The 27101-nt window shown below is 47.5% G+C and overlaps 1 protein-coding gene across 1 annotated transcript; it reads right to left on the bottom strand.

Moving 5' to 3' along the window:
• Positions 1-9250: 9250 nt before the first annotated feature.
• On the bottom strand, positions 9251-10363 carry LOC124684742 (shematrin-like protein 3). The gene is made up of 2 exons (XM_047218999.1): positions 9782-10363; positions 9251-9673 (listed from the first exon to the last, which is right to left on the bottom strand). Exons 1-2 carry the CDS (start codon positions 10090-10092, stop codon positions 9442-9444), a joined length of 543 nt encoding a protein of 180 aa, XP_047074955.1. The 5' UTR covers positions 10093-10363; the 3' UTR covers positions 9251-9441.
• Between the last annotated feature and the right edge of the window lie 16738 nt (positions 10364-27101).

Below are 27101 nucleotides of genomic sequence, written 5' to 3'. Positions count from 1 at the left end.
AGGAAGATAGGGAGGAAAGACCCGAGGAGGAGGAGTCCATGGCAGAGGAAGGGAGATTCGAGTGCTAATGCAGAGGAAGAGGATGGGGAAGCGAACTGCTCGGATGAGTTTAAATAAAGGGGATCTAGTGAAAGACGATTCAATGTTGTGGCAGTTTCGAGGATGCGGAGCCAAAACTGTCAAATCGTGCAGTGCGGAGAAGTTGAGAAGGCAAGGCATCATGATGAAGGGGCACTGTAGTGGTTCTGCTCTGCAACGCATGACCCGATGAAGGAAAACAGAGTGGTTTTGGAATTATTATTGCCAAAACCAGGGGGCATGTGTTATCACCAGATTTTGGCCAAATCAGAAGATGGGCCGTCATTGAGATGGGCTTGGAGGATATACACGTAAAGTGTTTCTGAATCGGCCTCGTGCGAGAATTTGGGCTAGATTGCCCGTGTATCTGTACATTATGGTAGATTGCATCTTAGTTTAGAATTAAGAGATAGAGTTTGGTTCGTACGCAGCTAGGTTTATTCCAAAGGTAGAAAGTCCACGGACTATAAATATGTACCTAGGGTTATTGAGAAAGGAGGACGATCACGTTCACAACAAACACAATCTAGGCGCATCGCCACCCCTTGTTTCGAGGGTTTCTTCCGGGTAAGCATCATGCTGCCTAGATCGCATCTTGCGATCTAGGCAGTATCGGTTTATTCGTTGCCTGGTATTGCTCGTACTGAAGCCTTGTTGATGGCGAGCAATACCGTTTATCATAGATGTTTTGGGGCTTACATCGATGCTTTTCTGCTATGTTTGCTTAGTTATGCTGCCCCTCAACATCTAGCTGCCTTTACACCTATCTTGGGTGTAAGGGCAGCATCTTCCTTCATCTTTATTTAGTAGATCTGATTTGTTACGGTTGTTCCTTGTTATTCAAGGTTTAGTTTGATATCTGCGTAGTTAGGCCTTGCAAACGGGTTGAATGATCCAGTAGTGCGTAAGATATGGTTTGCCGATCCAAGAAGGGATGTTCCGGGAATCGACTCCATGTTGGTTTTTAGGCCTCCTCTAGGACTAGTTTTCTGTTATCTTTCGTATCTGCCAGGCTCAACTACGTGTAGGACGTTCCGGTTATGCGGTGAAAGCCCTAAACTGTCGTAGATCGATTTAACTTGGTATTGATAAAGCAGGATCCCCATGTTATCGTAGATCCAACATGAACCATGGGTTAATCGGCTCTTTGAGCCGATTCACAGGGTAACCTGAGAGCCGATCGAGGCTCATTTAATGTTTACGTGTCTGCCATGCAGGAAACTAATCGAAGCAATCCAACACCTTCCTGACCAGGTATAGGTCAGGTGGTACGCCCTTGCATTTAGCCAGGACACGTGCCGGAGCATTGTGGGCCGTCGCCCGAGGGACCAGGGCCCACCAGCAGTCCTGGGAGCCTCCCGGCTCTCTGTGTTGCTCGTCGTTGCTCGCCGGTGGGTTTTGGTAGGCAACACATTCTATGGCCAGCATCTCAAGAAATATTTCCCAAGTATGTGGGATGATGGACAGTGAAATATGGGGGCCGATGCATGAAATCGGCCAGTAAATTTTTTTTTGCAAAGTACAGCCGATGCACAGACATCGACTTTAGAATAAAAAAGCCGATGCGCAGCCATCGACTCTAGAGGAACAATCAAGTTACAAGCAAGTAACTGAGTTTGGCCTTATTGGCGTTTTATGGTGAAAGACCGATGCGTTGCTATCGGTTCTTGGTGAGTGGACTTACTTTGACAATCGGAAGAATCAAATCGGACAATCGGAGAAATCGAATTGGGAAACATTCTTCATTGATAAGAGGATTTTTTACAAGTAAGAGCCGATTGCTCCCAAAAGGATGATCTACCACCTAAATTACTACTACCAGCCCTATACTAGTAGTCCCTAATCTAGGGGCCGTCGCTGCCCTCGTCGTCGCCGTCGTAGCTGCCGTCGGCGCTGCTGCCGGCGACGTCTTCATCGCTGCTGTTGAAGCCGCCGGCAGGGGCTTCGTCTTCTTCATCGTCGTCGTCGTCGTCGTCATCCTCCGACCCGGCGCAGAAGCGCTTCACCGGCGGGTACTCGTCGGAGGAGGTGTCCTCCTCCGCTTCCTCATCCTCCTCGTCGGAGGAGATGTCCTCGCCCCAGAGAGCGTCATCGTCGCTCTCCTCCTCCAAATCCCCATCAATGAGGAAGCGGAGGTCATCTTCCCCGTCGGTCAAGGAGTCATCGTCCTCGGACTCGACGGAGAAGTCCCAGTCCCTCTCGCCCCACCACTCCGGGGCGCGGGCCTCGTACGCCCTTATCGGGTCGTACTCCGGCGTCGGCTCACGGTAGGAGGAAGATAGGGAGGAAAGACCCGAGGAGTAGTAGGAGGAGGAGTCCATGGCAGAGGAAGGGAGATTCGAGTGCTAATGCAGAGGAAGAGGATGGGGGAAGCGAACTGCTCGGATGAGTGTAAATAAAGGGGATCTAGTGAAAGACGATTCAATGTTGTGGCAGTTTCGAGGATGCGGAGCCAAAACTGTCAAATCGTGCAGTGCGGAGAAGTTGAGAAGCCAAGGCATCATGATGAAGGGGCACTGTTGTGGTTCTGCTCTGCAACGCATGACCCGATGAAGGAAAACAGAGTGGTTTTGGAATTATTATTGCCAAAACCAGGGGGGCATGTGTTATCACCATATTTTGGCCAAGTCAGAAGATGGGCCGTAATTGAGATAGGCTTAGAGGATATGCACGTAAAGGGTTTATGAATCGGCCTCGTGCGAGAGTTTGGGCTAGATTGCCCGTGTATCTGTACATTATAGTAGATCACGTGTTAGTTTAGAATTAAGAGATAGAGTTTGGTCGTATGCGACTAGGTTTATTCCAAAGATAGAAAGTCCACGGACTATAAATATGTACCTAGGGTTATTGAGAAAAGAGGACGATCACGTTCACAACAAACGCAATCTAGGCGCATCGCCACCCCTTGTTTCGAGGTTTTTTCCGGGTAAGCATCATGCTGCCTAGATCGCATCTTGCGATCTAGGCAGTATCGGTTTATTCATTGCCTGGTATTGCTCGTACTGAAGCCTTGTTGATGGCGAGCAATACCGTTTATCATAGATGTTTTGGGGCTTACATCGATGCTTTTCTGCTATGTTTGCTTAGTTATGCTGCCCCTCAACATCTAGCTGCCTTTACACCTATCTTGGGTGTAAGGGCAGCATCTTGCTTCATCTTTATTTAGTAGATCTGATCTGTTACGGTTGTTCCTTGTTATTCAAGGTTTAGTTTGATATCTGCATAGTTAGGCCTTCAAACGGGTTGAATGATCCAGTAGTGCGTAAGGTATGGTTTGCCGATCCAAGAGGGGATGTTCCGGGAATCGACTCCATGTTGGTTTTTAGGCCTCCTCTAGGACTAGTTTTCTGTTATCTTTCGTATCTGCCAGGCTCAACTACGTGTAGCACGTTCCGGTTATGCGGTGAAAGCCCTAAACTATCGTAGATCGATTTAACTTGGTATTGATAAAGCAGGATCCCCATGTTATCGTAGATCCAACATGAACCATGGGTTAATCGGCTCTTTGAGCCGATTCACAGGGTAACCTGAGAGCCGATCGAGGCTCATTTAATGTTTACGTGTCTGCCATGCAGGAAACTAATCGAAGCAATCCAACACCTTCCTGACCAGGTATAGGTCAGGTGGCACGCCCTTGCATTTAGCCAGGACACGTGCCGGAGCATTGCGGGCCGTCGCCCGAGGGACCAGGGCCCACCAGCAGTCCTGGGAGCCTCCCGGCTCTCCGTGTTGCTCGTCGCTGCTCGCCGGTGGGTTTTGGCAGGCAACAAAATGGTGAAGTATCATGTAGTCGACGTTCACATGACACCACTAGAAGAATAACACCACAACTTAAATATCATAACATTGAATACTAACCAACATAATTCACTACTAACGACTTCACCCATGTCCTCAAGAACTAAACAAACTACTCACGAGACATCATACGGAACATGATCAGAGGTGATATGATGATGAATAACAATCTGAACATAAACCTTGGTTCAATGGTTTCACTGAATAGCATCAATAACAAGTAGAAATCAATACCGGGAGAGTTTCCCCTACCAAACAATCAAGATCCAACCCTAATTGTTACAGCGGTGACGAGGTGCAGCGGTGGAGACGGCGGTGACGATGATGAAGATGGTGGTGATGATGATGGAGATGATGTCCAGCTCGATGACGGTGACGATGGCGTCGATTTCCCCCTCCGGGAGGGAATTTCCCCGGCGGATTCCTGCCCGCCGGAGAGCTCTTTTCTCTCTGGTGTTTTCCGCCCCGCAGAGGCGGCTGTGACTATTCGCGACTACCCCCCAGTGCTTAGGTTTTCGGGACGAAGAAGTACACGAAGGAGAGGAGGCCAGAGGGGGCTGTGGGCCCCCTCCTCACAAGGCGGCGCGGCCAGGCCTTGGCCCGCGCCGGCCTATGAGGTTGGCCCATGGCGGCCCTCCTCGGCTCCCCCTTCTGGCTCCCTTCGTCTTCTGGAAAAATAGGATTTTTCATATAATTTCCGTCAATTGTTGATCTTCCGAATATTGCATTCTGACGGCGCTTTTTCCAGCAGAATCCTGACTCCGGTGCGCGATCCTCCAATAATCATGAAACATGCAAAATAGATGAAATAACATAAGTATCATCTCCAAATATGAAATATATCAATGAATAACAGCAAATTATGATATAAAATAGTGATGCAAAATGGACGTATCACTATGCTCCCCGGCAACGGCGCCAGAAAATAGTCTTGATGACCCACAAGTATAGGGGATCGCAACAGTCTTCAAGGGAAGTAAAACCCAATTTATTGATTCGACACAAGGGGAGCCAAAGGATATTTGTAAGCCTTAACAGCAGAGTTGTCAATTCAGCTGCACCTGGAAACAGACTTGCTCGCAAGAGTTTATCAGTAGCAACAGTTTTATAGCAGTAGCAGTAGTGAAATATCATCAGCAGTGCAACAAAGACAGCAGTAGTGATTATATTAAACAACAGAATTAAAATACTGTAGGCATAGGGATGGATGAACGGGCGCTGCATGGATAAGAGAACTCATGTAACAATCAAGGCAGGACATTTGCAGATAGTAATAAAACAGTATCCAAGTACTAAACAACCATAGGCATGTGTTCCATATATAGTCATACGTGCTTGCAATGAGAAACTTGCACAACATCTTCTGTCCTACCAGCCGGTGGCAGCCGGGCCTCTATGGAATCTACTGGTAATTAAGGTACTCCTTTTAATAGAGCACCGGAGCAAAGCATTAACACTCCGTGAACACATGTGATCCTCATATCACCGCCTTCCCCTCCGGTTGTCCCAATTTCTGTCACTTTGGGGCCTCGGGTTCCGGACAGCAATATGTGTATACAAATTGCAGGTAAGATCATAAAGCAATGAATATCATCATGAATTGATAACATGTTCAGATCTGAGATCATGGCACTCGGGCCCTAGTGACAAGCATTAAGCATAACAAGTTGCAACAATATCATAAAAGTACCAACAACGGATACTAGGCACTATGCCCTAACAATCTTATGATTATTACATGATCAATCTCATCCAATCCCTACCATCCCCTTCAGCCTACAGCGGGGGAATTACTCACACATGGATGGGGGAAGCATGGATGGTCGATGGAGAGGCATCGGTGGTGATGATGGCGATGATCTCCTCCAATTCCCTGTCCCGGCGGAGTGCCAGAACGGAGTTTCTGGTCCCGAGACGGAGTTTCGCGATGGCGGCGGTGTTCTGGATGTCTTCTGGCAATTCCGTCTAACCCCGTGCGTTTTTAGGTGGAAACCCTTAAGTAGTCGAAAGGGGGGCGTCGGAGGCTGGCCGAGGCGCCGCCACCATAGGTCGGCGCGGCCCAGGGGCCCACCGCGCCGCCTTGTGGGGTGGGCGCCTCGTGGCCCCCCTCCTTCTGGTCTTCTGGCTCCGTCCATCTTCTGTGAAAATAGGCCCATTGGAATTAATCCCGGGGATTTTCCTAAAAGTTGAGTTTCTGCAAAAAAACAAGACACCAGGGCAATTCTGCTGAAAACAGCGTTAGTCCGTGTTAGTTGTATCCAAAATACACAAATTAGAGGCAAAACAATAGCAAAATTGTTCGGGAAAGTAGATACGTTTTGGACGTATCATATGACCAGCAACTCAACACGAAGATGCAGACACAAATTCAATTATGCAAAACTGAAAAGACAATGCAAGGCGTGGCAGGGGGTTTATGGGACGATGATCTAAAACTCTAACAGTATTTTTGGCTTTTTTCGTGGTTTATGGGTATGATGACAGATGCAATCTATACTAGGAAAACTGTAAATTTTCACCGAGCAACCTGAAATCTGATACCACTTGGTAGGGCAAAGGAGGCCGATCTTTCGATGAGAGTACGATAGCGTCGATTTGTTGGTGGAGTTTGTGCTTGACGATCCGACCACACGTGCAAAGCTCGTGCGCCAATGCAATCGCTAAGACAATCTCCGGGAGTTACTGATCTTGCGGATGCACGATCAGCCTGACCAGCGAGAGTCTTAACTCCTACCTGAAATCGAGAACAAGTAAGAATTAATATTGCAATCAGAATATTGCGGATGAAAGATGAAAGCTTTATTGAATAAGGTGGGATTCCGAATAGTCGGTCTTGTTCTCGGCGTTGGCCTCAAAAGAAGTACACGAGAGTTGCAGTAATGGCTAACTTTTAATTTAATCAAAATCGGAGTCTAAGCGTGACTACTACGGGGGTATTTAAAGGTGGAAAAGGTGGGGTTTTGACCAGCTATACGTATGGTGGCCGAACCAAACCCTAGAAGGCCTTTCCCCCTTCAATACGGACTCTAAAAAAGTGGCTGACATAATTCCTGCGAAAATGACATGGGCCTGGCCCAAAACTAAAGGTGACGCAGCACCATATTATGCTATGGACGAAATTATGAAGTGTAATCTTGTATATTTCATCCAAGTCATCATCCTTCAATATGGTGGCCTCAAAGTTCTAAAATCTCCACTTGGGGCGTCCTCTTCAATCCTCATATGTTTGATGCCATCTCCTCCATAGGTGATCATGCTCCAATGCTTGTCCTCTTCATCCATGCTAGGTCCATCATTCATAAGAATAACAAACACATCTGATTTAGGCAGCATCATATTCTCATGTATGTGATGAATAGTTACAAGAAACGAGTGATTGATCCTTGTTTGGCACGCGCTCGAGTGATTGATCCTTGTATTTGTGTGGCTATAGGTACAGCGGTTCTATCAATAGATGGGATGTCCTCATCAGAAACAAAAACACAGTTAGAAGTACAAATATAACTTAAGGTCAACCATACATATACAACATAAGGAGTGATTAATATATGTCAGCAAGCTGCCTTTTGTGGTACCACCAAATTTTGTACCATTAAGATGTGCTTCCGGTTTGTGCAATTTGCGGGGGCGCTTGTCAAACTCTTTAGGGCATTTTACTAAACTGGAACATCGACAATCAACATGCAGAGAAATTAACGGGAATGGGTTGTTAATTATCTTGTTTTTTTTTCCAGAAATGAATTGTCGTTCGAAGATGACATTCTGTCATTTGCTTCCTCTGTCCAGGAAAACTACCTCCGATTGGTGAACAATACTTTGAATGCCTGACAATTATTCTACAAACTGCGATTGTGGATTAAAATCTATATAGAGAATAGTCACATCATGAGTCTGATGAATCTGATTTTAACATTACTCAAGTTTCAGAATCACCACTAATACAAAAAAATTAAACCCTTTTCCATTATTCCTTCGAATAATGACAAAAGAGAAGTACATGGCACTATAGTTCAGGATGTGCATATGAAAAGATTGATTTTTAGAACGTTGCATCTTGACACAAACCTTGATTTTCCAGCGTTGATCCGCGATAGGGACTCAGCCCCTTTCGTCGCGCTGGCTGGGACGGTCTGCCAGCGGGTGCAGATGAAGGTGGACGGCGGATGGGATGCAGCGTAGCCGGTGGCGGCGCTGTGCAGTCAATCTTGCGTAGAGCGTCGGGCGATGGCGGGCAGGCTCATGCTACCTCTGCTGCTGCCAGATTCGTGTCCTGCGTCGCCGCCTTGACGTTAGGGCATGTATAGTGGTAGAGAAGGCATGCCTTCCCTTATCCCGCCACATCATCTAGAGAAGACAATTGGTATAAGTTCTACAATGCGTTATATCTTATAGCCATCCCTAGAAATCAATGATAATCAATTAAATTTGGTAGGAAAAAATATTTCTAAGGGAAGACGTGTCGTACAATGGAGAAAATAGTCTTCCTTTATTTTCTAAGAGATGATCTCTTAGCCAAAGGAAGACAACCTTCTCTTCCTTCATTCTCTATCCTCCAACTAAGAAAAAATCCAACGTGGCACCTCTAAGGAAAGACCGACTACAAGGGATATAGAGAGATGGGCGAAGGTCACCGGTGCTGCTGAGGGACATGCGGGGTGAGATGGAGAAGGGAACGGGAGAGATCGAGGAAGTCAGGACAAGGTAGTAGAGATTTGTTTGGTGGAGAGGGCGTGATTTCTAGACACGTTAATGGGTAGGGAGCCAGGCCTATGCGGAGGTGGACGATGGACGAAGCAGGAAACGAAGCTGACGACCAAAGAGTCACGTAGTGGAAGGTGGGGAGAGTAGGGAACATGCATGTTCCTCCTTTTTAAGTAGTGTAGATAGATTTGATTATTTATGGGTCTTTTTTTGTTGATGTTAGCCACTTAAGACTCTTTGGACATTTGAAACCAATTTGTATTGGAATTTTGATGATATTGATATTATCCATGTCATTAATGTCACCCCGCAGGAAAAGAATGAAAAAGTTTTTTGTGGTGAAGTTATTTTTTATAGAAAACAAAGGAACACAAAACTGATAGCCATCAAAGAATAGATGAAAACCTCAAGCTTCTGGATGCCAATGCATTCCCCTAAACCAGCAACCTCTCGCCAGCAACATCTTAGGTTTGAAACCTTCACCTTGTCTTTTTAGCACAACAGAAAATTCGTATAACCTCCAAGCGTCTTTTGAAATAGAAGTAAAAGTGCAATAGGATCCACCCAAAGAAAAGGAATATGAAGAATTATTAAAACTATGGCAAACTATGTTAAACAGAGGGAGTAGGACTGCGCCGTGCCGTGTAATACGAGAGAAAGAAATACTCCTACATACTCAGATACACTGCTCGTATTTCCTGTTAAAATAACAAAATTATACATGCATCACGTTGCGTATACATCAGTGCGGTGCCCGACTGCTCGCTCAGTATACTGTTCCTTCAAATAATATTGGCAACAACAAAATAGCAATCTCGCTATATATTACACGGTTCCGATGATATTACATGATTACATTATCATCTAGTCGTCGTAATCGTCGTTATCCCTGCGGTTGAGGAACCGCCTGACCGCGCCGACGACCGCCCCGCCCACTATGAACAGGACGAGCGTGTCGAAGCCGCCGCCGACCCCGAGGGCGACGCTGGGGCCACCGTAGAAGCCGAACGGCGACAAGCCGTACCCGCCGTAGCCACCGTAGCCGTAGCCGCCCACCAGCGGCGGCGCCACGCCAGGGTTGACGTATATGTTCGTCCTGCGCGTGCACGAGCATCGGGAAACAAATCAGAACCGAAACTGTTGGATCAGTAAAACTCATCATACAAGCTAATTGGATCAGCGTGCTTGTCAATTGCGCGCTTACCTTGAGTTGTTTATCCGTGGACCTGAGGGGCGCGGCGCCGCGGACCGGAACGCCTTCCCGCCGACCCTGCCGCCGGACTTTCCCGCCATGGCGTCATCGACGGGCGAGAGCACGAGCACGCCGGCGGCCAGCGCGACCATCGCCAGCTTTCCAAGCTTTTTCAGCTCTAGGTTTCCAATCAAAGAGGGAAACGCGTCCTTCTCGTTGGAGGCCCTGCACGAGAGCCTCGAGGATGCCGGCCTTGACGACCTCGTGAGCTGCAGGGCCGTGCAAAAGGGCCTCCCTGCAAGAGATGTGGGTGCTAACGCCATAGCTCCTTCTAGCTTGCTTGCTCTGTCTTCTTCCTGTGAGCTTCTTGAATTGATTCAGTGTTAGATGGGTGTAGTGGTAGTAGAACTATAGAAGGCTAGCTAATCTTGAGCTTCTTGGACTTGGATTGCCGCGTTTTGGCACGAAGAGGAGGAAGGGTAGTAGGAGAGTAGAAGGCTTATCTTGAGATGAGAAAGCGGCCACTTGGCCAAATGTGAGCGGCCGGGTGAAACGTCTAGAGGAGAGAGATCTTTTGAGCGCTCGTTTGTTTCGTAGCTCAACTTGTTTTCAACACATGCAGCTGGTGGCACACGGCTTCGCCCGGTATTTTCGCAGCTTTGTTTCTCTTGTAATATTTGTGGTAAGTCAAAATGGGCAAGCGTTTTTTTTTCGACGAGATATTCTAGGAGCCAGTTGCGACCACATGTGAGCCGCGGATCTAGCCATCCACGGTGCAGGTTTTTTCACGAAAAAAACTAACAGTGTCATGGCCCACTGAAAAATTAACCCGGCGACTTATTTTTCGTTCGTGCCGACCTCCTACCGTGGACACGTTTTGCCAATGAAAACTTCCTTTTTTTCAAAAAAGAGAGCATGTGCACTCGCGGCCTTATCCTTGTCTTTCATGCCGCCCACGCGCCCTACTTGCGGCGGAAGCTACACCATATTAACCGCAACCGCGGAAGCATGGAGGTCCGGGACGCTGCCATGGGACCTTACGGTAGTGGCTAGACTGCCGCGGAGGTCAGTCAGCGCTGGTTAGACGACGGTGCCAAGCATGGTGGACCTGGTGGGGGTTCTATTCGTGCATGCCACCCCAAAATATTGCAAAATGATTTATTCAATATATTGAACACTAGTTTAACAACAACTTAAATCCTACGATGGAAATATTTGTTGGAATTTTGATGAATTTTAGACCAAATTATACTCGTGGCACCCCTGGTTTTAAGATGCTAGATCCGCCAGTGGTGCCAAGGCCAATGCATCTAAGATCTTCGGGTGAAGGGCTATGGATTGGGATGGAAGCAGCTTGTGTCAGGGTAGTGGTGATACCCCCATCCACCTCCAGATCAAGTTCAATCCGTCTCGACATGTGCTATGTATGGGGTTTTTTTATGGAGGGCCGGAGGGGTGAAGTCATGCATGTGACCAGCAAGTGCTATGAACGATGTCCCACACCTATGTGCATGGAGAACAAGATGACCTTGAAGGGGGCTAGAGAGGCAGCCGTAGTGCACCTAGGCCCTGGTCACCGGCAGCGCAAACCACGACACATATAGGATGGAAGCAGCTTGTGTCAGGGTAGTGGTGATACCCCCATCAACTGCGCAACTCCATCGGAACGGCCAGACGGTGTTGCTCACCAGCACCGGTAATGGGGGTCAAAACAAAGTACTCTGCCCGCGTACATCCCAACGAGGACGACACCGTGTGGTGACAATCGATCATGTGATAGTTATGGCCTCCGCTGGAGCAACCTCATGGAATAAACACACAAGAAACACAAGGGAGCTTGCAAGGCTTAGTTACTATTCCATCCGACCTATGGAAAGTGTCGAAGATTTAGTTTAAATTAAGATGAAATTAAACTAATGCCCCGACACTTATTATGGACCGGAGGCAGTATTTACAAAGAAAAACATGATATTACCAATTAACTTTCTTAAACTAACTAAACCGCTCAAACATGCCACGGTGTGCTTGGACTAGAACACCATCATTGTTTATCCCATTAGGCAATAGTGGTGGTAGGTACCACCTTGGGAAGACGCGAGGCGCTAGCATCTACAAATTGGCCACAAACTGCATAGGCAATTTTGATTCCGTGAGGCTGCAAAATTTAAGAATAATTTAGTTCATGCCCAGGGTTGGCAACAAATCACTATAATGAAACCAGCAACAAAACTTATGTTTTCTTGTCACTGTTAAATAGAAATACATGCTATAAGAATAAGTTCTAGTAAGAGAAATGGCATTCTCCGTTATTGAAATATCACCTTTTTATGCTTGACAATTCTTGTTGCCCATATTAGTCAATCAGGAAAAGCCTCCGGCTTTCTGCAAGATAGGAAGGCACAAAGGAACAAAGCATATGCATGCACACTGTAACTTGTAATGCGGATACATCTTAGGGAAATTTTTATGGTACAATATCTTGTTTAAAAATATACGGTTAAATAGTTTTTTTTAGCATTTACGGTAATGTAGATATTTCACGGAGGAAGCAGGCCAGCCTGACGGGTCGGCATCTCCTTCGACGCAAGCCCCATTGTTTGCCATTTATACACACAACATCTATGTGCTCATTGTTCACTAAGGAGGCCAAATTTATGACTCATTGTCGAAATTTTACCTCAGGTACATCGAATAAACATTGCTGAATTTTCATGCATATTGCTCCAGATGTCTAATAAAATCCTGCATTACAAATGGCGTGAGAAAATTGTCTGGAGAAACGGCTTAAATCACATTCGACATGCATCAATCATCACCTCCTCAACATTTTTGGCTGTTTTTGCAGATGTCTCCATAAAGATCAAGCCATGCTCCCTTGCAAATTTCTCACCTTCAACATAGATCACGGCATGACTCTGGCAATACTATGGGCTTGTTTGGTTCAAAGGATTTTCAAAGATAATTTGTAGGATTTTTACCTATAGACCCCGTTCTATTCAAAGGATTGAACCCTCCAAAATTCTTATTGATTGCTTTCCTATACTACAATCTTATATGATTTCTGGCAGGAGGTTAGATCTCTTGAAAAAATTCCTATGTGTTTATGACAACTATGCTATGCACTCAATATCTATAAAACTTTTCTATGGCTTTCTTATTCTACCATCAAACAACTAGTTGTACCAATTTCTGTTGGCTTCTTTTTCATAGGATTTAAAGGGGCACATCATAGCAATTCTCCATTTTTCCTATTCCTCCACTTTTCCTATCCCATGAATCGAACACGTCCTAATATTTCCCCTCGCATTTTTTTCGTCTCAACCGAAACAACTACATTGATGGAGGGAAATCATATTATTCTTGACTGCTTGTAGAGGGAAAATGATTTGACTCGGGTGAAATTAAGAAAAAAGTAGAGGTGTTTTCTCTTTGAATTAAGAAATATATAAGAAAAAAACAACCTAATGAAAAACAGATTCACTAACACGACAAGAATTTATCCACTTAAATATGTATATTAAGATGTCAACACCAAATGTAACAAGGTGGTTGGTCGATGTGTTGGTCACTAGAAATCGATTCTTGGTGTAGAATTCTCTAGTGTTTAGAGAAGCTTTATTTTAAAAGAATCACAAAGAGGGCTACCTACGACGAGCTTATTCGAGGAGATGGTGCCCTGCTCAACCACCGCATATGGCTTCAACCTTTGGAGCACTGCAAGCATCAGCATCAACAGCACCACGCTCCGGACGCTGCTCGGAAGCATCCGGAGCTCCTCAACACCGGCATGGAGCCAAAAGCTACCAGGGCAATTAGAAGAAAAATTAAGACACAAATCTGGTTGGGGGTTTCTGCTTTATGTTGGGCTATTGGGATTATAGAAATGATACTTCTTTTAACATCAAACAAGCTTTCAATTTCTTTGAGATTACCCAAATGTCGATCTGCGAAACCGTATATGTTCTTTAGTGTAGCGCGTATAGGAATGGCAACGGGTCTGCCCCGCGCGGGGATTGCCTTTTCTTCCTCGTCCCCGCGTTTGTGAAATTCCCCCATCCCCATCCCCATTCCCCACCTTGGGGACTATTTTCCCCCGTCCCCATCACCCACCGGGTATAGCAGACCCACGGGTTCCCCACCTCCATAACAAACAGTAGACAAATCATGAAAATATCTCAGAAGTTCAAGCTCAAAAATAACTTAATACGTGCAGAGTCATAGAACCACACACTGACACACATAAGACATAAAGAGTACTTATGTTTGACCCACATAGTTCACACGATGACACCACCGAATGGTTTATACAGACAAAATTTTGGCAAAAAATTGCGTGATTACCAGAAGGTAAGCAAGCATTAGTGACGGGCGTAAATGCGTGCTTAGCTGAAATTAAGCAGGACAAGCTAAATTTGTGGGATATTACCGATACATGCGGAGCTCCGCGGGGTTCGGGTATGGGGACTGCTAGAACGCCGCCCGCCCCGCTTTCCCTATCGGGGAGCATGTCTTGCCATTAATACCCTCATGGGGATAAATTAGATACCACACCTGGCCCCTAATAGAGGAAAACTCCGTCGGGTTTCGGGTAAACGGTCTCCATTGACATCCTAGCGCGTGAACATTGCATGCGGTATTCTCAACCGATATGTTTAGCGGATAAAACAGAATAATGTAATCATATTACTGTTTTTTGCTTTCCCTTGTGGGCATAAACGGGTCATAACGAATGGTATAGTTCTGATGAATGTTTAGGAGTGTGCATGGAATCGGTCTCCGTTGCTAAGGATTTCCCGTTTCCCTCATTTTGGCAAAAGAAATCCAAACATTATCTCTTGCATACGAGCCCAAGTTAAGAAAGATATGGGACCATACTACAAACCATTTACGTTTCGCTTTTTCAACAAGTAGTTGCACCAGAAAGAAACAAACTACTTCACCCGACCAGATTTAGTTGACGCAGCACAGAAATGCAACTTGTACTAAACATAGTATATGGTGTACCAAAAAAAAAATACTCCCTTCTATAGTCCGATACATATAAGTGTCGTGGTTTTGAACTAAAACAACTCAAAGTTAAACTAAATCCACCGTACTTAATATGGATCGGATGGAGTATTATTTCATCAACCAAAACTAATTGGCGCAACTCACACATATACGTACGGCATCAATTAATTTGGGGTGTAAAAGAAGGGAAATGCACGTCTACACCTCGCGCAACCATGACAGACTCAGGCTCAGCTGAGGTGCCGACGATCACGAGACTCCACCGCCTCCGGCGCGTAGCCCAGGTTATCCGGCTGCGCAGGAACGCAAGCCCGGTTTCCATGTCAGCTCTGAGTATAATAGTCCATGCACACCCTGGAGTAACTCCGCAGCGAGGGATCCAAACTCTGAATTCTCATCTCCGTGCATGGACGCACGCATGTGCCGCAGTGTCGGCTACTGGCCCCACGAAGGAAATGCAGTTCAACTCTTCTGTTTCATGATAAATAAAACGCAAGTTTGCTTCAGCTGTGGCGAATTGCAGGCTGTCCAAGGGATTACTGAAGAAACAAGATAGAATGAGAGCACTCCACAAGCAAAACTCTGAACAGCTGTGTACTGGTACGACGATCATGTAATGCCTCGGGTTCGGGTTTGAAAAATTATTTTAGAACGTCATGTTGTCGATTTTTTTAAGGACTTTCCATACGCCTGGTCATCCGAGAATTTCCTTCAAACGTAGTCGATCTTGGCATCTGGCTACTCTTTTCTGCTCTCATGTTCACACTAAGTGTTGAATGTAGATGAGCTGTAGTTTAGTAAGACAATCCATGTAGCCTATTAATTCTGAAATTTTAAGGTCCATCTTTAATAGCAGCTTGGTTGGGGACAGCTTTGAAAACAAAGTTTAGTCCCGCGTTTCAAGTTAGGAGAAACTTGAAATGGTTTATAAGAGGGATGTTCTAGTCCTTGTAACTGAGTGAGAAGAGAAGAAGACTTTGTGCACTCCACCACCACCCGCAAGTTCGAGTTTGAAACCGGTTTTGTGGAAACCTAATTGGGTACGTGTCTCAAGTGTGTGTGCATACTTGCTGTGTGTCCCTAGCTTCTTTTGCGTGGTGGTTCTGTCGACGCTCTTGTCCCAGGCTATACCAGGAGGCGAGGCACAAAAACAAATATAGAGTTCTCCACTCGTGTATGTCTCTCTCTCGGGCAAGTTTCTTTTGTTGCGTTGCTCTATAGTCTTCCCCATCCCGGCGACAGCATGTAGGGCCATCCTGGGAACAAACCTCCAAAACCCCACTATCGAGATCCTGCACTGGGTGGCGGGTGATAAGGTTTTTGGGGAGCATCTCGGCGCGATTGCTCGTTGTTGCGCGTATTCTTCCTCGCTGGTTCATCTCCTTCCTTGACAGATCTGGTGTATCCGACAACACCATGGGCGACCTCAATAACAGTCATGGTGCTAGAGCGACATTCCCGTTCGGGTGCTCATCCTCTCTTATCTTGGCGCTGCTAGTTGTTTCATGTTCATATCTGATGTGTGTGCTTAGTATGATTTTTATGATTAACTATGCTAGTGCATCTTTGAAGTTGCTTTCGGTAATTAACTCACTTAGAAATTAACTAATACTCTAACACTAAGAACCTCCTTCGATTAGCTCTAAGTTAATAAGAACATGTAGGTGCAAAAACCAAAACCTTTGAAAATACAAATATGAAAATTATGTAATTTTGATAATATACTTAATCTAATTTGTTGGTGAATTGATATCATAGGTTCTTGATTTCTGCTGGTTACGAGTTGCAGCATGGGTGGTAACTTAAAAAAAGACCCAGACCGTCAGATTGCTTCGTGGCACATGCTAATTATGATTTACAACTTGAGTTGGACTTGAGATTTAATGATATCATCCGACTGAGAATTAGTCACTCCCATATTAATATCAAGAAATACTCAATTGCATCTAGTCTTTGCAACAACTCAGTATCAATAGCAATCCAACACACCGGGAATGCACATCACTAATTTGAACGAAAATTTATGTTCCATGATAGGCAACAACTAACAAATACATCAACTAATGCTATGGAAAAACACGGAATGAGAGAAGGTTCTCCACAACCAATGCCTTCGAGAATCAATGGTCACCGATGCCAGTAAAATACCAGATTATGAGGTTTCACCCTGATGAATAGGACTAAGAAAACTCCATGTAATTTATTCAACATCGTACCAATGCCCATAATTGTCAGGTATAACCAACAAAAATAAGACGACCAAGGATTTTCAGCCATGAGCTCTGGTCACAATACTCTCAAGGAGCAACACCAAATGTCGATTATGATTTACGTTTTGTCGTCTCCTATTGACCATCACCTCCATCCCCTCTAGTATTGACATGTTCATACTCGCCGTGTCCCATGCAACTCGGCTGAATAATCCTCATGCATGAGATCCATGAAACATGATAATCCCTCCGTTTTATTTTACTAGTCCTACGTGTATCCCTAGATCGTCAATTTAACCAACTTAACATAAGGTATATATTATAAAAAATATATTATTATAAACTTTAGGTTTTATACTTTCTAATGGTATAATTTTTATGTATTATATAGATCAAATTATCGACCTAGAACTAGTGGAGAAGAGGCCTTTGGTCCCAAGCAAATGTCCCACTGCTGAACCAAACCGGGTCCAATGCCCCCATTGGACCCGGTTCGTTTCTGCCCAGGACGACTCCACCCGCTGGCGCCTGTCCTGTAGCGGCCTTTGGACCCGGTTTGTCATACAAACCGGGACTAAAGGGTCCACCGCAGGGCGCGGCAGGCCGTGTCAGTCGTGGGGAACCCTTTAGTCCCGGTTTGTATGACAAACCGGGTCCAAAGGCCCCCTCCGGCTATATAACCTTGCCCCTGCCCAAGTGTGAGCCACACTTAGCCATTTTTTTACTATCTTCACAAGAGGGGTGTATTGCTTTCCTCTCTTCTTCACATGCACAAGAGGTGTTCGATGAAATGCTTAAGAGGATTTGCCACTTGAGTTTACACAAATCAAGCCACACTTAACTTGCTTTTTCTTCTTCATCGAGGTTAACAACTTTATCCTTTTCATCCGCAATTGATAAAATGCATGTGTATATATACATCGTGATGTTACGTAATGGTTTTGATCAGCTTAATTATATCATGCGGATGAATCGGCAATGGATGTACATTGACCGACGGTTTGACGAGTTCATCTGCGGGCCTGGATAATTTTATGGCCGTGGCGGAGGCAAACAAACATGGTGGCTTCATGTATTGTCCATGTGTGGACTGCAAGAATACCGTAAATTACGCTCACTCGAGTCTCATTCACAGCCACCTTCTGCGATCGGGTTTCATGCCCAGTTACTATTGTTGGACCAAGCACGGAGAAAGAGGGGTTATGATGGAAGACAATGACGAAGAGGAAGAGGATGATGACGGTTATCCCAATTTCCCTGAATACGATGATACCGCAGAAGGCAATGAAGACAATGAAGTAGAAGATCAAGAGGCACCGGATGAGCCTCGTCGATGATGATCTTGGCCGGGCCATTGCTGATGCAAGGAGAGAATGTGAAACTGAAAAGGAAAGGTTGGCCTTCGACAAGATGATAGAAGATCACAACAAATTGTTATACCCAACTTGCGAAGATGGCCATAAAAAGCTAGGGCAAAGCACACTCGGAATTGTTGCAATGGAAGGCGGAGAACGGTGTCACCGACTCAGGATTTGGAAAGTTGTCGACAATAATTAAGAGGAAGCTTCCAAGGGGTAACGAATTGCCCGCCGCACGTACGAAGCGAAGAAGATTGTCCGCCCTCTAGGATTAGATGTGCAAAAGATACATGCATGCATTAATGACCGCATCCTCTACCGCGATGAGTACGAGAATTTGGATGCATGTCCGGTGTGCACTCGCATTGCGGTATAAGATCGTACGAGATGACCCCTGGTGATGTTGAGGGCGAGCGCCCCAGGAAGAGGGTTCTCGCCAAGGTTATGTGGTATGCTCCTATAATACCACGGCTGAAACGCTTGTTCGTAAATAAAGAGCATGCTAGGTTGTTGCGATGGCACAAAGAAGACCGTAAGAAAGACGTGATGTTGAGGCACCCTGTCGATGGCTCCCAATGGAGAAAAATCGATAGAGAGTTCCCAAACTTTGCACAGGATGCAAGGAACTTACGGTTTGGTCTAAGTACGGATGGCATGAATCCTTTTGGAGAGCAGAGCTGCAGCCATAGCACTCGGCTCGTGACTCTTTGTATATATAACCTTCCTCCTTGGTTGTGCATGAAGCGGAAGTTCATTATGATGCCGGTGCTCATACAAGGCCCGAAGCAACCCGGGAACGACATTGATGTGTACCTGAAGCCATTAGTCGAAGAACTTCTACAGCTGTGGTCCCTAGCAGTGTGTACGTGTGTGGGACGAGCACAAGCAGGAGGAATTTGACCTAAGAGCGATGCTTTTCGTAACCATCAATGACCGGCCTGCTCTTGGTAATATTTCGGGACGATCAAACAAGGGATACAATGCATGCACATACCGTTTACATGAGCTCGAAGGTGATTATTTGGAAAAGGTCGAAGGTCGTGTACCCGGGGCATCGTCGATTTCTTAGGCTTACCCATCCCGTAAGAAAGAAAGGCAAGCATTACAACGGTGAGGCTGATCACCGGAGGAAGCCTCCCCATCGTGATGGTGTTGATATATTTGGTATGGTCAAGGATCTAGATGTAATATTTGGAAAGGGTCCCGGCGGACGGTCCGTTCCGAATGACGATGCCGGACACGCGCCCATGTGGAAGAAGAAATCTATATTTTGGGATCTACCCTATTGGGAAGTCTTAGAGGTCCGCTCTTCAATCGATGTGATGCACGTGACGAAGAATCTTTGCGTGAACCTCGCTAGGCTTTCCGGGTGTGTACGGGAAGACAAAAGATACACCAAAAGCACGGGAGGACCAGCAACGTTGGAAAGACCCCAAAAAGCTGCATGAGAGAGTTAAAGGACGTCATTTATCCAGCTACGCTCTTACAAAAGCAGAGAAGGAAATATTTTTTGAATGTCTTAGCAGTATCAAGGTCCCGTCTGGCTTCTCCTCCAATATAAAGGGAATAATAAATATGGAGAAGAAAACATTCCGAACCTGAAGTCTCATGACCGTCACGTGATAATGACACAGCTTGCTTCCGATTGCATTGAGGGGCTTCTACCGGAAAATGTTCGACCGCCCATTGTGAAGCTATGTGCATTCCTCAATGCAATTTCTCGAAGGTAATAAATCCAGAAATTCTACCGAGGTTGCAGAATGATGTGGTCCAATGTCTCGTTAGTTTTGAGCTGGTGTTCCCACCATCCTTCTTCAATATTATGACACATCTCCTCGTTCACCCGGTCGATGAGATTTGCATTCTCGGTCCCGTGTTTCTACACAATATGTTCCCCTTCGAGAGGTTCATGGGAGTCTTGAAGAAATATGTTCATAACCGTGCTAGGCCGAAGGAAGCATCTCCAAGGGCTATGGAAATCGGAGGAGGTCATTGAATTCTCGTGTTGACTTTATTCCCGACCTTAAGCCGATTGGTGTTCCCGAATCGCGGCATGAAGGGAGACTAAGTGGAAAAGGCACGCTAGGAAGGAAATCAATGATATGTAGGGACGGGATTTCTTTGACTCAAGCACACTACACAGCTTCTACAAAGTTCCACCTTGGTGGCTCCGTATATCGGTGACCACAAGAACTTTCTACGCTACCGTAACCCGGGCAGCCGAACGATTGGATTAGACGTGAACACATGTCGACTTTCGGCGGTTGGTTGCAAAAACATCTCCCGAATAACAAACATATTGAAGATCAGCTTGTACTTGCCGGCCCGTACACCATCTTCGACCGTAGTGACTTTCCAAGGGTACGAGATAAATGGGAATACATTTTACACGATCGCCCAAGATAAAAGAGCACCAACCAAAACAGTGGTGTCCGGTTTGATGCAATAATGAATGAAGGCCCAAATGACACATATTATGGTTACATAGAGGATATATGGGAACTTGACTATGGACCTTCTTTTAAGGTCCCTTTGTTTAGGTGCAAATGGGTCAACAAAACAGGAGGCGGGGTTCGGTAGACAAGTTGTATGGAATGACAACAAGTGATCTCAACAATCTTGGGTATAGAGACGAACCATTCGTCCTAGCCAAGGATGTGGCCCAGGTTTTCTATGTGAAGGATATGTCTACCAAACCAAGAAAAAGGAAACATAAGGAAACAAATACATCAAACGATGAGCCAAAGCGCCACATAGTTCTTTCCGGAAAAAGAAACATCGTGGGAGTGGAGGACAAGACAGTACATGTCGAAGATTATAATCAGCTTGATGAAATTCCACCCTTCGGAGTGAACATTGATCCAAGCATCAAGTTAAATGATGAAGATGCTCCATGGTTACGGCCGAAGAAGATTAATTAAATGATGAAGATGCTCCATCATCAAGTTAATTGAAGAATGTTCATGGCACAAATGAGTATCTCAACATGGCAATCAATTTCCCATTTATTTTTGTGTAATCATGTAACTGTATGTAAGATATTAAAAGTGGAGATGCGCCACGGGAGATTTCCCAACCCTTTCCCATTTCTACTTTGTCTTGTTCCTTCGACAGGGCGTCGTGCGCTACATGCTTTATCTCATCGAGCAGTGCGTCCACCCATGCGTTCTTATCCTGCCGACATCTTTAGTCCCGGTTGTACCCACCAGCCGGGACTAAAGGTTACCCACACGTCCTTATCCCACCGACAGCTTTGTTAGATGACACAAAAAAGGATCTTTAGTCCCGGTTGTACCCACCAGCCGGGACTAAAGGTTACCCACACGTCCTTATCCCACCGACAGCTTTTGGCGCCACCGCGTTCCCGCCTATTTTTCTTCCCCGCGCTTTCCACCGCTTCCCGCCTCCGTCCTCCCGCCATTTTTTCACTATATATATGTTGGCTTGGCCTCCATTTACATATCACATCTAGACTCATATCTCGCAAACCTTATCACCAGGTCACATGGCTTCCATCGTATCTCTAACCCTCCGGGAGGCGGAGGCGCTTGCGCGTCGAACTACCCCTCGCCCGCCGGGCTACCGCGTCCCTACCGGCCGGTTGCCGAGCGTCGGAGGGTACCGGTCCCTCCTCGTCCCTCTAGGTGTGGCGCGCGAGATGGCCATCACGAACCACTACTACTTCGAGCTCACGCCGAGCAGCGCGAGGAATCCCCGAGTGGCATCCCGACTACAGCCCGACTTGGGAAAGCTTCTTCATCAATCGGCGTGAGAGGGCGCTCGCCAGGCACGAGGAGGGTGGCCCGCCTCCTTCGAACTTCAATGAGGCCGGCCATCGGCTGTGGTGGCGCGACCGAACTCTCCAGGGCGTCATGGCCCACCGTGGCCCCCGCCAGCGCTACCCTCAGTCCCAGCCCACGCGTGCTCTCCCACCGAGGTTTGACTACCGCGACCCCGATGCCAGCGACGATGATGACGGCAACTACGACGACTACAGTGGCGAGTACTATAGGGCTAGGCACGAGTATGACTGAATGACTCGAACAGTCGAATCTGGCCATGTATCTTAATTAATTTTCAGTTGAGCTAGGCACGAGTACTATAGGGCTAGGCACGAGTACTATCTGGCCATGTATCTTAATTAATTTTCAGTTGAGTTATGTACTTTAATTCTACATGTAATCCGGCGGGAAACTTTTCTCATCATCGGCTCGCCACAACGACTTTATTGAAAATAAAATAAAATAGATAAACAACTAGTCTAGTCCATCTACTCGTCGTCGGAGGTTGTCTCGGTCCAAATGTCGTCCCACCGAGGGTCGTTGTCGGCCCAAGTTGTATTCGGGTTATCGAGCTCGAACACGGCGACGGCCCGACGGTGGCGCTCGTTGGACCTGCGTTGTGCCCGGAGGTCAGCGAAGAACGCGGCGGTGTTGTCGACGTCGTTGGGGAACCGCGCCCTCCACCGGCGCATCAACTCCTCGTCGTGCTCGGCGATTGCGATCCGGCGCTGCACCGGCGGTGGCGGCGACGGTCCTCGTCGTCGACGAGGCACGGCGTCGGCGCGAGGAACTCCGCCTCCTCTAGCGATTCGACGTCTGGGAAGTTCATGTCGCACCGTGGCCGCCGAAATCGCCATGCGGCCGCGTCGTAAGCGCGCGCCGCCAGCTCCCGGGGTGTTGTACGTGCCGAGGGTGAGCCGGAAGCCACCGGCGCGCATCTCGGCGTAGAACCTACCGCTCGGCCGCGCCGGACGCCACGGAAGCCGGGACGAGCCACGACGGCGCGGCGGCATCCCGGCGACGAATGAACGGAGGCGACGGCGACGCGTGGTTCCGCGCGCACGCGGCGCTTTATAGCACAGCGACGCGGCAAGTTTGGCGGCAGGTGGCGCGGGGAAGCGGCGGGGCGTGGCACGTGGAAGCGGCGGCGACAGTGGCGCGGGAAGCGCGCGGCAGCGGCGCGGGCGTGGCATGTGGAAGCGGGATCCGCGCGCGCACGGCGGTGGCGGCGGGGCGAGGCACGTGGAAGCGGCGGCGACACGTGGCACGGGGAAGGGACACGTGTGGCGGTGGCGGTGGTGGCCGTACATGGCGGTGGCGGTGGTGGGCAGTACACGGCGGTGGCCCGTACATGGCGATGACGGTGGTGGCCGGGCGGTGGCGGTGGCGACGGTAGCCGCACACGGCGGTGGCGACGCGTGGCCGATACACGGCGGTGGCGACGGTGGCCTGTACATGCATGGCGGCGCGGTGGCTTTTTTTCATTTGAAATAAGGCGGGAATGAAATTTTTTTTAAAAAGTGGTTTTGGACCCGGTTTGTATTACAAACCGGGACTAAAGGCCTTTTTTGCGCGCGCAGCGAAAACGCAGCAAAAATGGCTTTTAGTCCCGGTTTGTATTACAAACCGGGTCCAAGGGGTCTTGGACCCGGTTTGTAATACAAACCGGGTCCAAAGGGTCCGCAGTATATAACTGACACTTCGTCTCCGCGCGGAGATCAATCGCGCGGAGACGACGGGAACGACGCTGCCAGGCTGCCCCGCCCGCGACTGCCGCCCACCGCGCCGCCGCCCACCGCTCGCCGTCACCCGCCGCCGTCCGCGCGCGCCGTCCGCCGTCCGCGCGCGCCGCCCGCACGCGCGCCGCCCACCGCCACGCCCGCGCGCCCGCGGCTGCTGTCCGCGCGCCGTCCGCCCGCCCGCCGTCCGCCCGCCGCCGTCCGCCGCGCATCGCCGTCCACCGTGCCGCCGTCGCCGTCCGCCGTGCCGCCCGCCGCGCGCCTCCTCTCCACCGCGGCGCCAAGGTGAGCCCCGACCACCATTTTTTTTTAACTTTTTAGATTTTTAGATTTTTGTTTTTATATATGTTAGATTAATTAGTTTAGTACAAAAAAAGTTACAAAACTAGTTACAAAAATTAGTACATAATTTGTAAATTAGTACATAATTAGTACATAATTTGATTTAAATTAGTTACAAAAATTTATTAGTTTGTTAGTGTTAGTGTTAGATAAAAAATTAGTGTTAGTGTTAGATAAAAAATTAGTTAGTTTGTTAGTGTTAGTGTTAGTGAAAAAGTTAGTGTTAGATAGAAAATTAGTTAGTTTGTTAGTGTTAGTGATTAGTGTTAGTTTGTTAGTGTTAGTGTTAGTGTTAGAAAATTAGTTAGTTTGTTAGTGTTAGTGTTAGTGAAAAAGTTAGTGTTAGTGTTAGTGAAAAAGTTAGTGTTAGTGTTAGTGTTAGTGTAAAATTAGTTAGTTAGTGTTAGTGTTAGTTAGTAAGTATGTAGTGCCACCGCGCCCCCGACCCAAAATAAAGTATGTAGTGCCGGCACCCCCCCAAACGGTAGTGCCGGCGCCGACTAAGTAGTGAATTTATTTTTTAATTTATGTTAACGTTGGTACATATATATATGATTTGTTTTCGTAGCTACGATGCCGCGACAGCCGCCGCGCCGTGGTCTGACTCTTCTAGAGGAGATGGAGCAGATGGGGGAGGTCCGGGACTGGGCTCCGCCGGGGTGGCACTGGGAGGTCTTAACTTCCGGGTTGCGCACCTTGGTGCGGAATCCGGGTCCCGTTGTCGACCCGGATATTCTTTGGTGGAGGTCTTATGGGCCACGGTCGTTTCAGAGGGAGCCGGCCCCGCCGGAGGAGGTAGCTCGGCCGCATTGAAGCGGAGGACCGAGCACGTTCGCCGTTACATGTACGCGTTAGACAACATGTATAGGACCGGATGGAGCGTTATGCGGGGATCTCATGTTAGCTATGCTCCCGTTGTTGTTCCGTGGCTTTGGGGGCACACCCAGCCGCGGCTCGGGACCCGGTCGGCGCCCTCTAGGACCCGGTCCGCACGGCTGAGTGGTTGTAGTAGTGATTGATATGTATTAGGGTTAAATAAACATGAACCCGTTCTATGTATGCATGTAATCTGCGTATTCGCTTTCAGCACTATATTATCGATCCTTAGTTAAGAACTACACATATGTAACACCATTTTCAGTTTTCTCGCATTATCCTTAATTTGATCATATGATGGTTCCTATGTATAGCTTGCAGGTCGTTGTAGAAAGCATGGACAGAGATGAAATTCAAGAAAATTTCATGGAGGAACTCATAGCAAACGGTACTCTGGATGATCGCGACAACGATGTTATTCCAGATGATGGCGGTGACGATGTCACCGCAACTTATTTGAATGACTCCGGTGAGGGAGCGGAGAATATTGAGGAAGAAGATCCTAGTGGCGCCGGGTGAGGAACAAGATCATCATAATGGCTCCCGAACTCGTAGTTATCACCGAGGTATATAAATTAATTAAGCCGCCGTTGATCGACTAGATGCATTAACTAATTAAATTGTACCGACTATGAACTATTTCTTTTTTAGCCCTCCGGATCGAGCACTTCTTCCGTAAAGTCGAGGAAGCGAGGCCCGGCCAAAAAGTTGGATGACGGTGTTAGGCACGACATCACCCACATCGAGAAGGATGGTAAACCGATTGCTCCGGAGAAAGGTGCAAAGTCATTTATAGCTCAATGCGGAGTGCTTGTTAGGGACCACGTCCCGATCACCTGTTCGAGAATGGCACAAGCCGAAGGGACTAGTGCTCGTCTGCAGAGGAAGAAGCTCAAGGTCTTTATATCGATGATGTAGCCAAAAACAGCATTATGAACAAGCTCATGTCACATTTCAACATAGTACCCGAAGAGGGGGTGACGCCGAAAAGGCCAAGATGGAGCAGGCCCTCCGCGAGTTTGGCAAGAAGAAGATGGCCGAACTATTAAAGAGCCACAAGAAAAGATTGCGCCGCCTTATCAAGTTAAAGAAGACTCCGGACAAGTGAGAAGGTAAAAAATCACTGGGACGAATTCGTGAAGTACAAAGACGCGAGTCGAAGAATTTAAGAGAAGGTCGGAAATAAATAAGGCAAATGCCGCGTTGAAGCTATATCACCAAATTCCGGGTCCAGTGGATACAGTGGCTAACCGTCCTAAGTGGCAGGCAGCTGAGGCGGAACCGACCAAGAAGGGATCAGATTAGGGACACACGGTTGGATCGAACGGTGCAAGGAGTGGTTCTACGGGATTGGGGAACGTTGGATCCAGTAAACAGGGAAGTGCATCTATAAGAAAGCTCATCCGAAGGTTCCCATTGATGCCCCGGAAAAGCACATAGGGACGTGGAGGCGGGGTTGTTCCAGCCCGAAAGAGAGAACGATGAGCCGACACGCGCCCTTGGGAACAAAGAACACGGCGGACGAACACGAGGCACAATAGGCTCCGTTCCGTGGAAGTATGGCTTTCCCCGCGGAAAGGAAGAGATTTCCCGATAAAAGCCATGAGAGGAGGAAGGCAAGGGAAACGGACCGCCCGGCTAACTTAGAGGAGGGTATGAGCACCATGCAAGCCCAATTAACCATGGTAACCCAAGTACTTACATCGCGATGGCTCGTGGGCAAGGCTGTAGATCCCGTGCACCGCTCAATGCCCTCGCCCCGCCGCAATCTCAACCACACGGAAAGCAGCGTGGCTTCCTCTCACAGTGGATAATGATGATGATGATGACCAGGTGGTCGAGCCTCCTCGCTATCCCCCGTGGATGATCTCACCGAGAGCCGTCCTTGTGAGCTGCATGTTAAAGTTTTCAACCTATCCTTCAAGGCGGCGGTCGGCATCCTCTTACCTACAAGGTCTTACCATTGCTCGTCCGGTCTAAGACGACTTTGCTCGTTGTGATGGTGGATGAAGTGT

This window comes from Lolium rigidum, chromosome 1 (genome assembly GCF_022539505.1).
Source record: "Lolium rigidum isolate FL_2022 chromosome 1, APGP_CSIRO_Lrig_0.1, whole genome shotgun sequence".
Classification (NCBI taxonomy): Eukaryota; Viridiplantae; Streptophyta; class Magnoliopsida; order Poales; family Poaceae; genus Lolium; species Lolium rigidum.
Note: the sequence above shows the minus strand (reverse complement) of the source record. Positions and strands in the feature narration are given on the sequence as shown.

Excerpts from the sequence above, each read along its gene's own strand:
- LOC124684742 (XM_047218999.1), bottom strand. The coding sequence starts at position 10,092 with ATGGCGTTAGCACCCACATCTCTTGCAGGGAGGCCCTTTTGCACGGCC. Across the intron at positions 9,674-9,781 it reads CCACGGATAAACAACTCAAG|GACGAACATATACGTCAACC; the intron begins GTAAGCGCGCAA and ends GTGCACGCGCAG.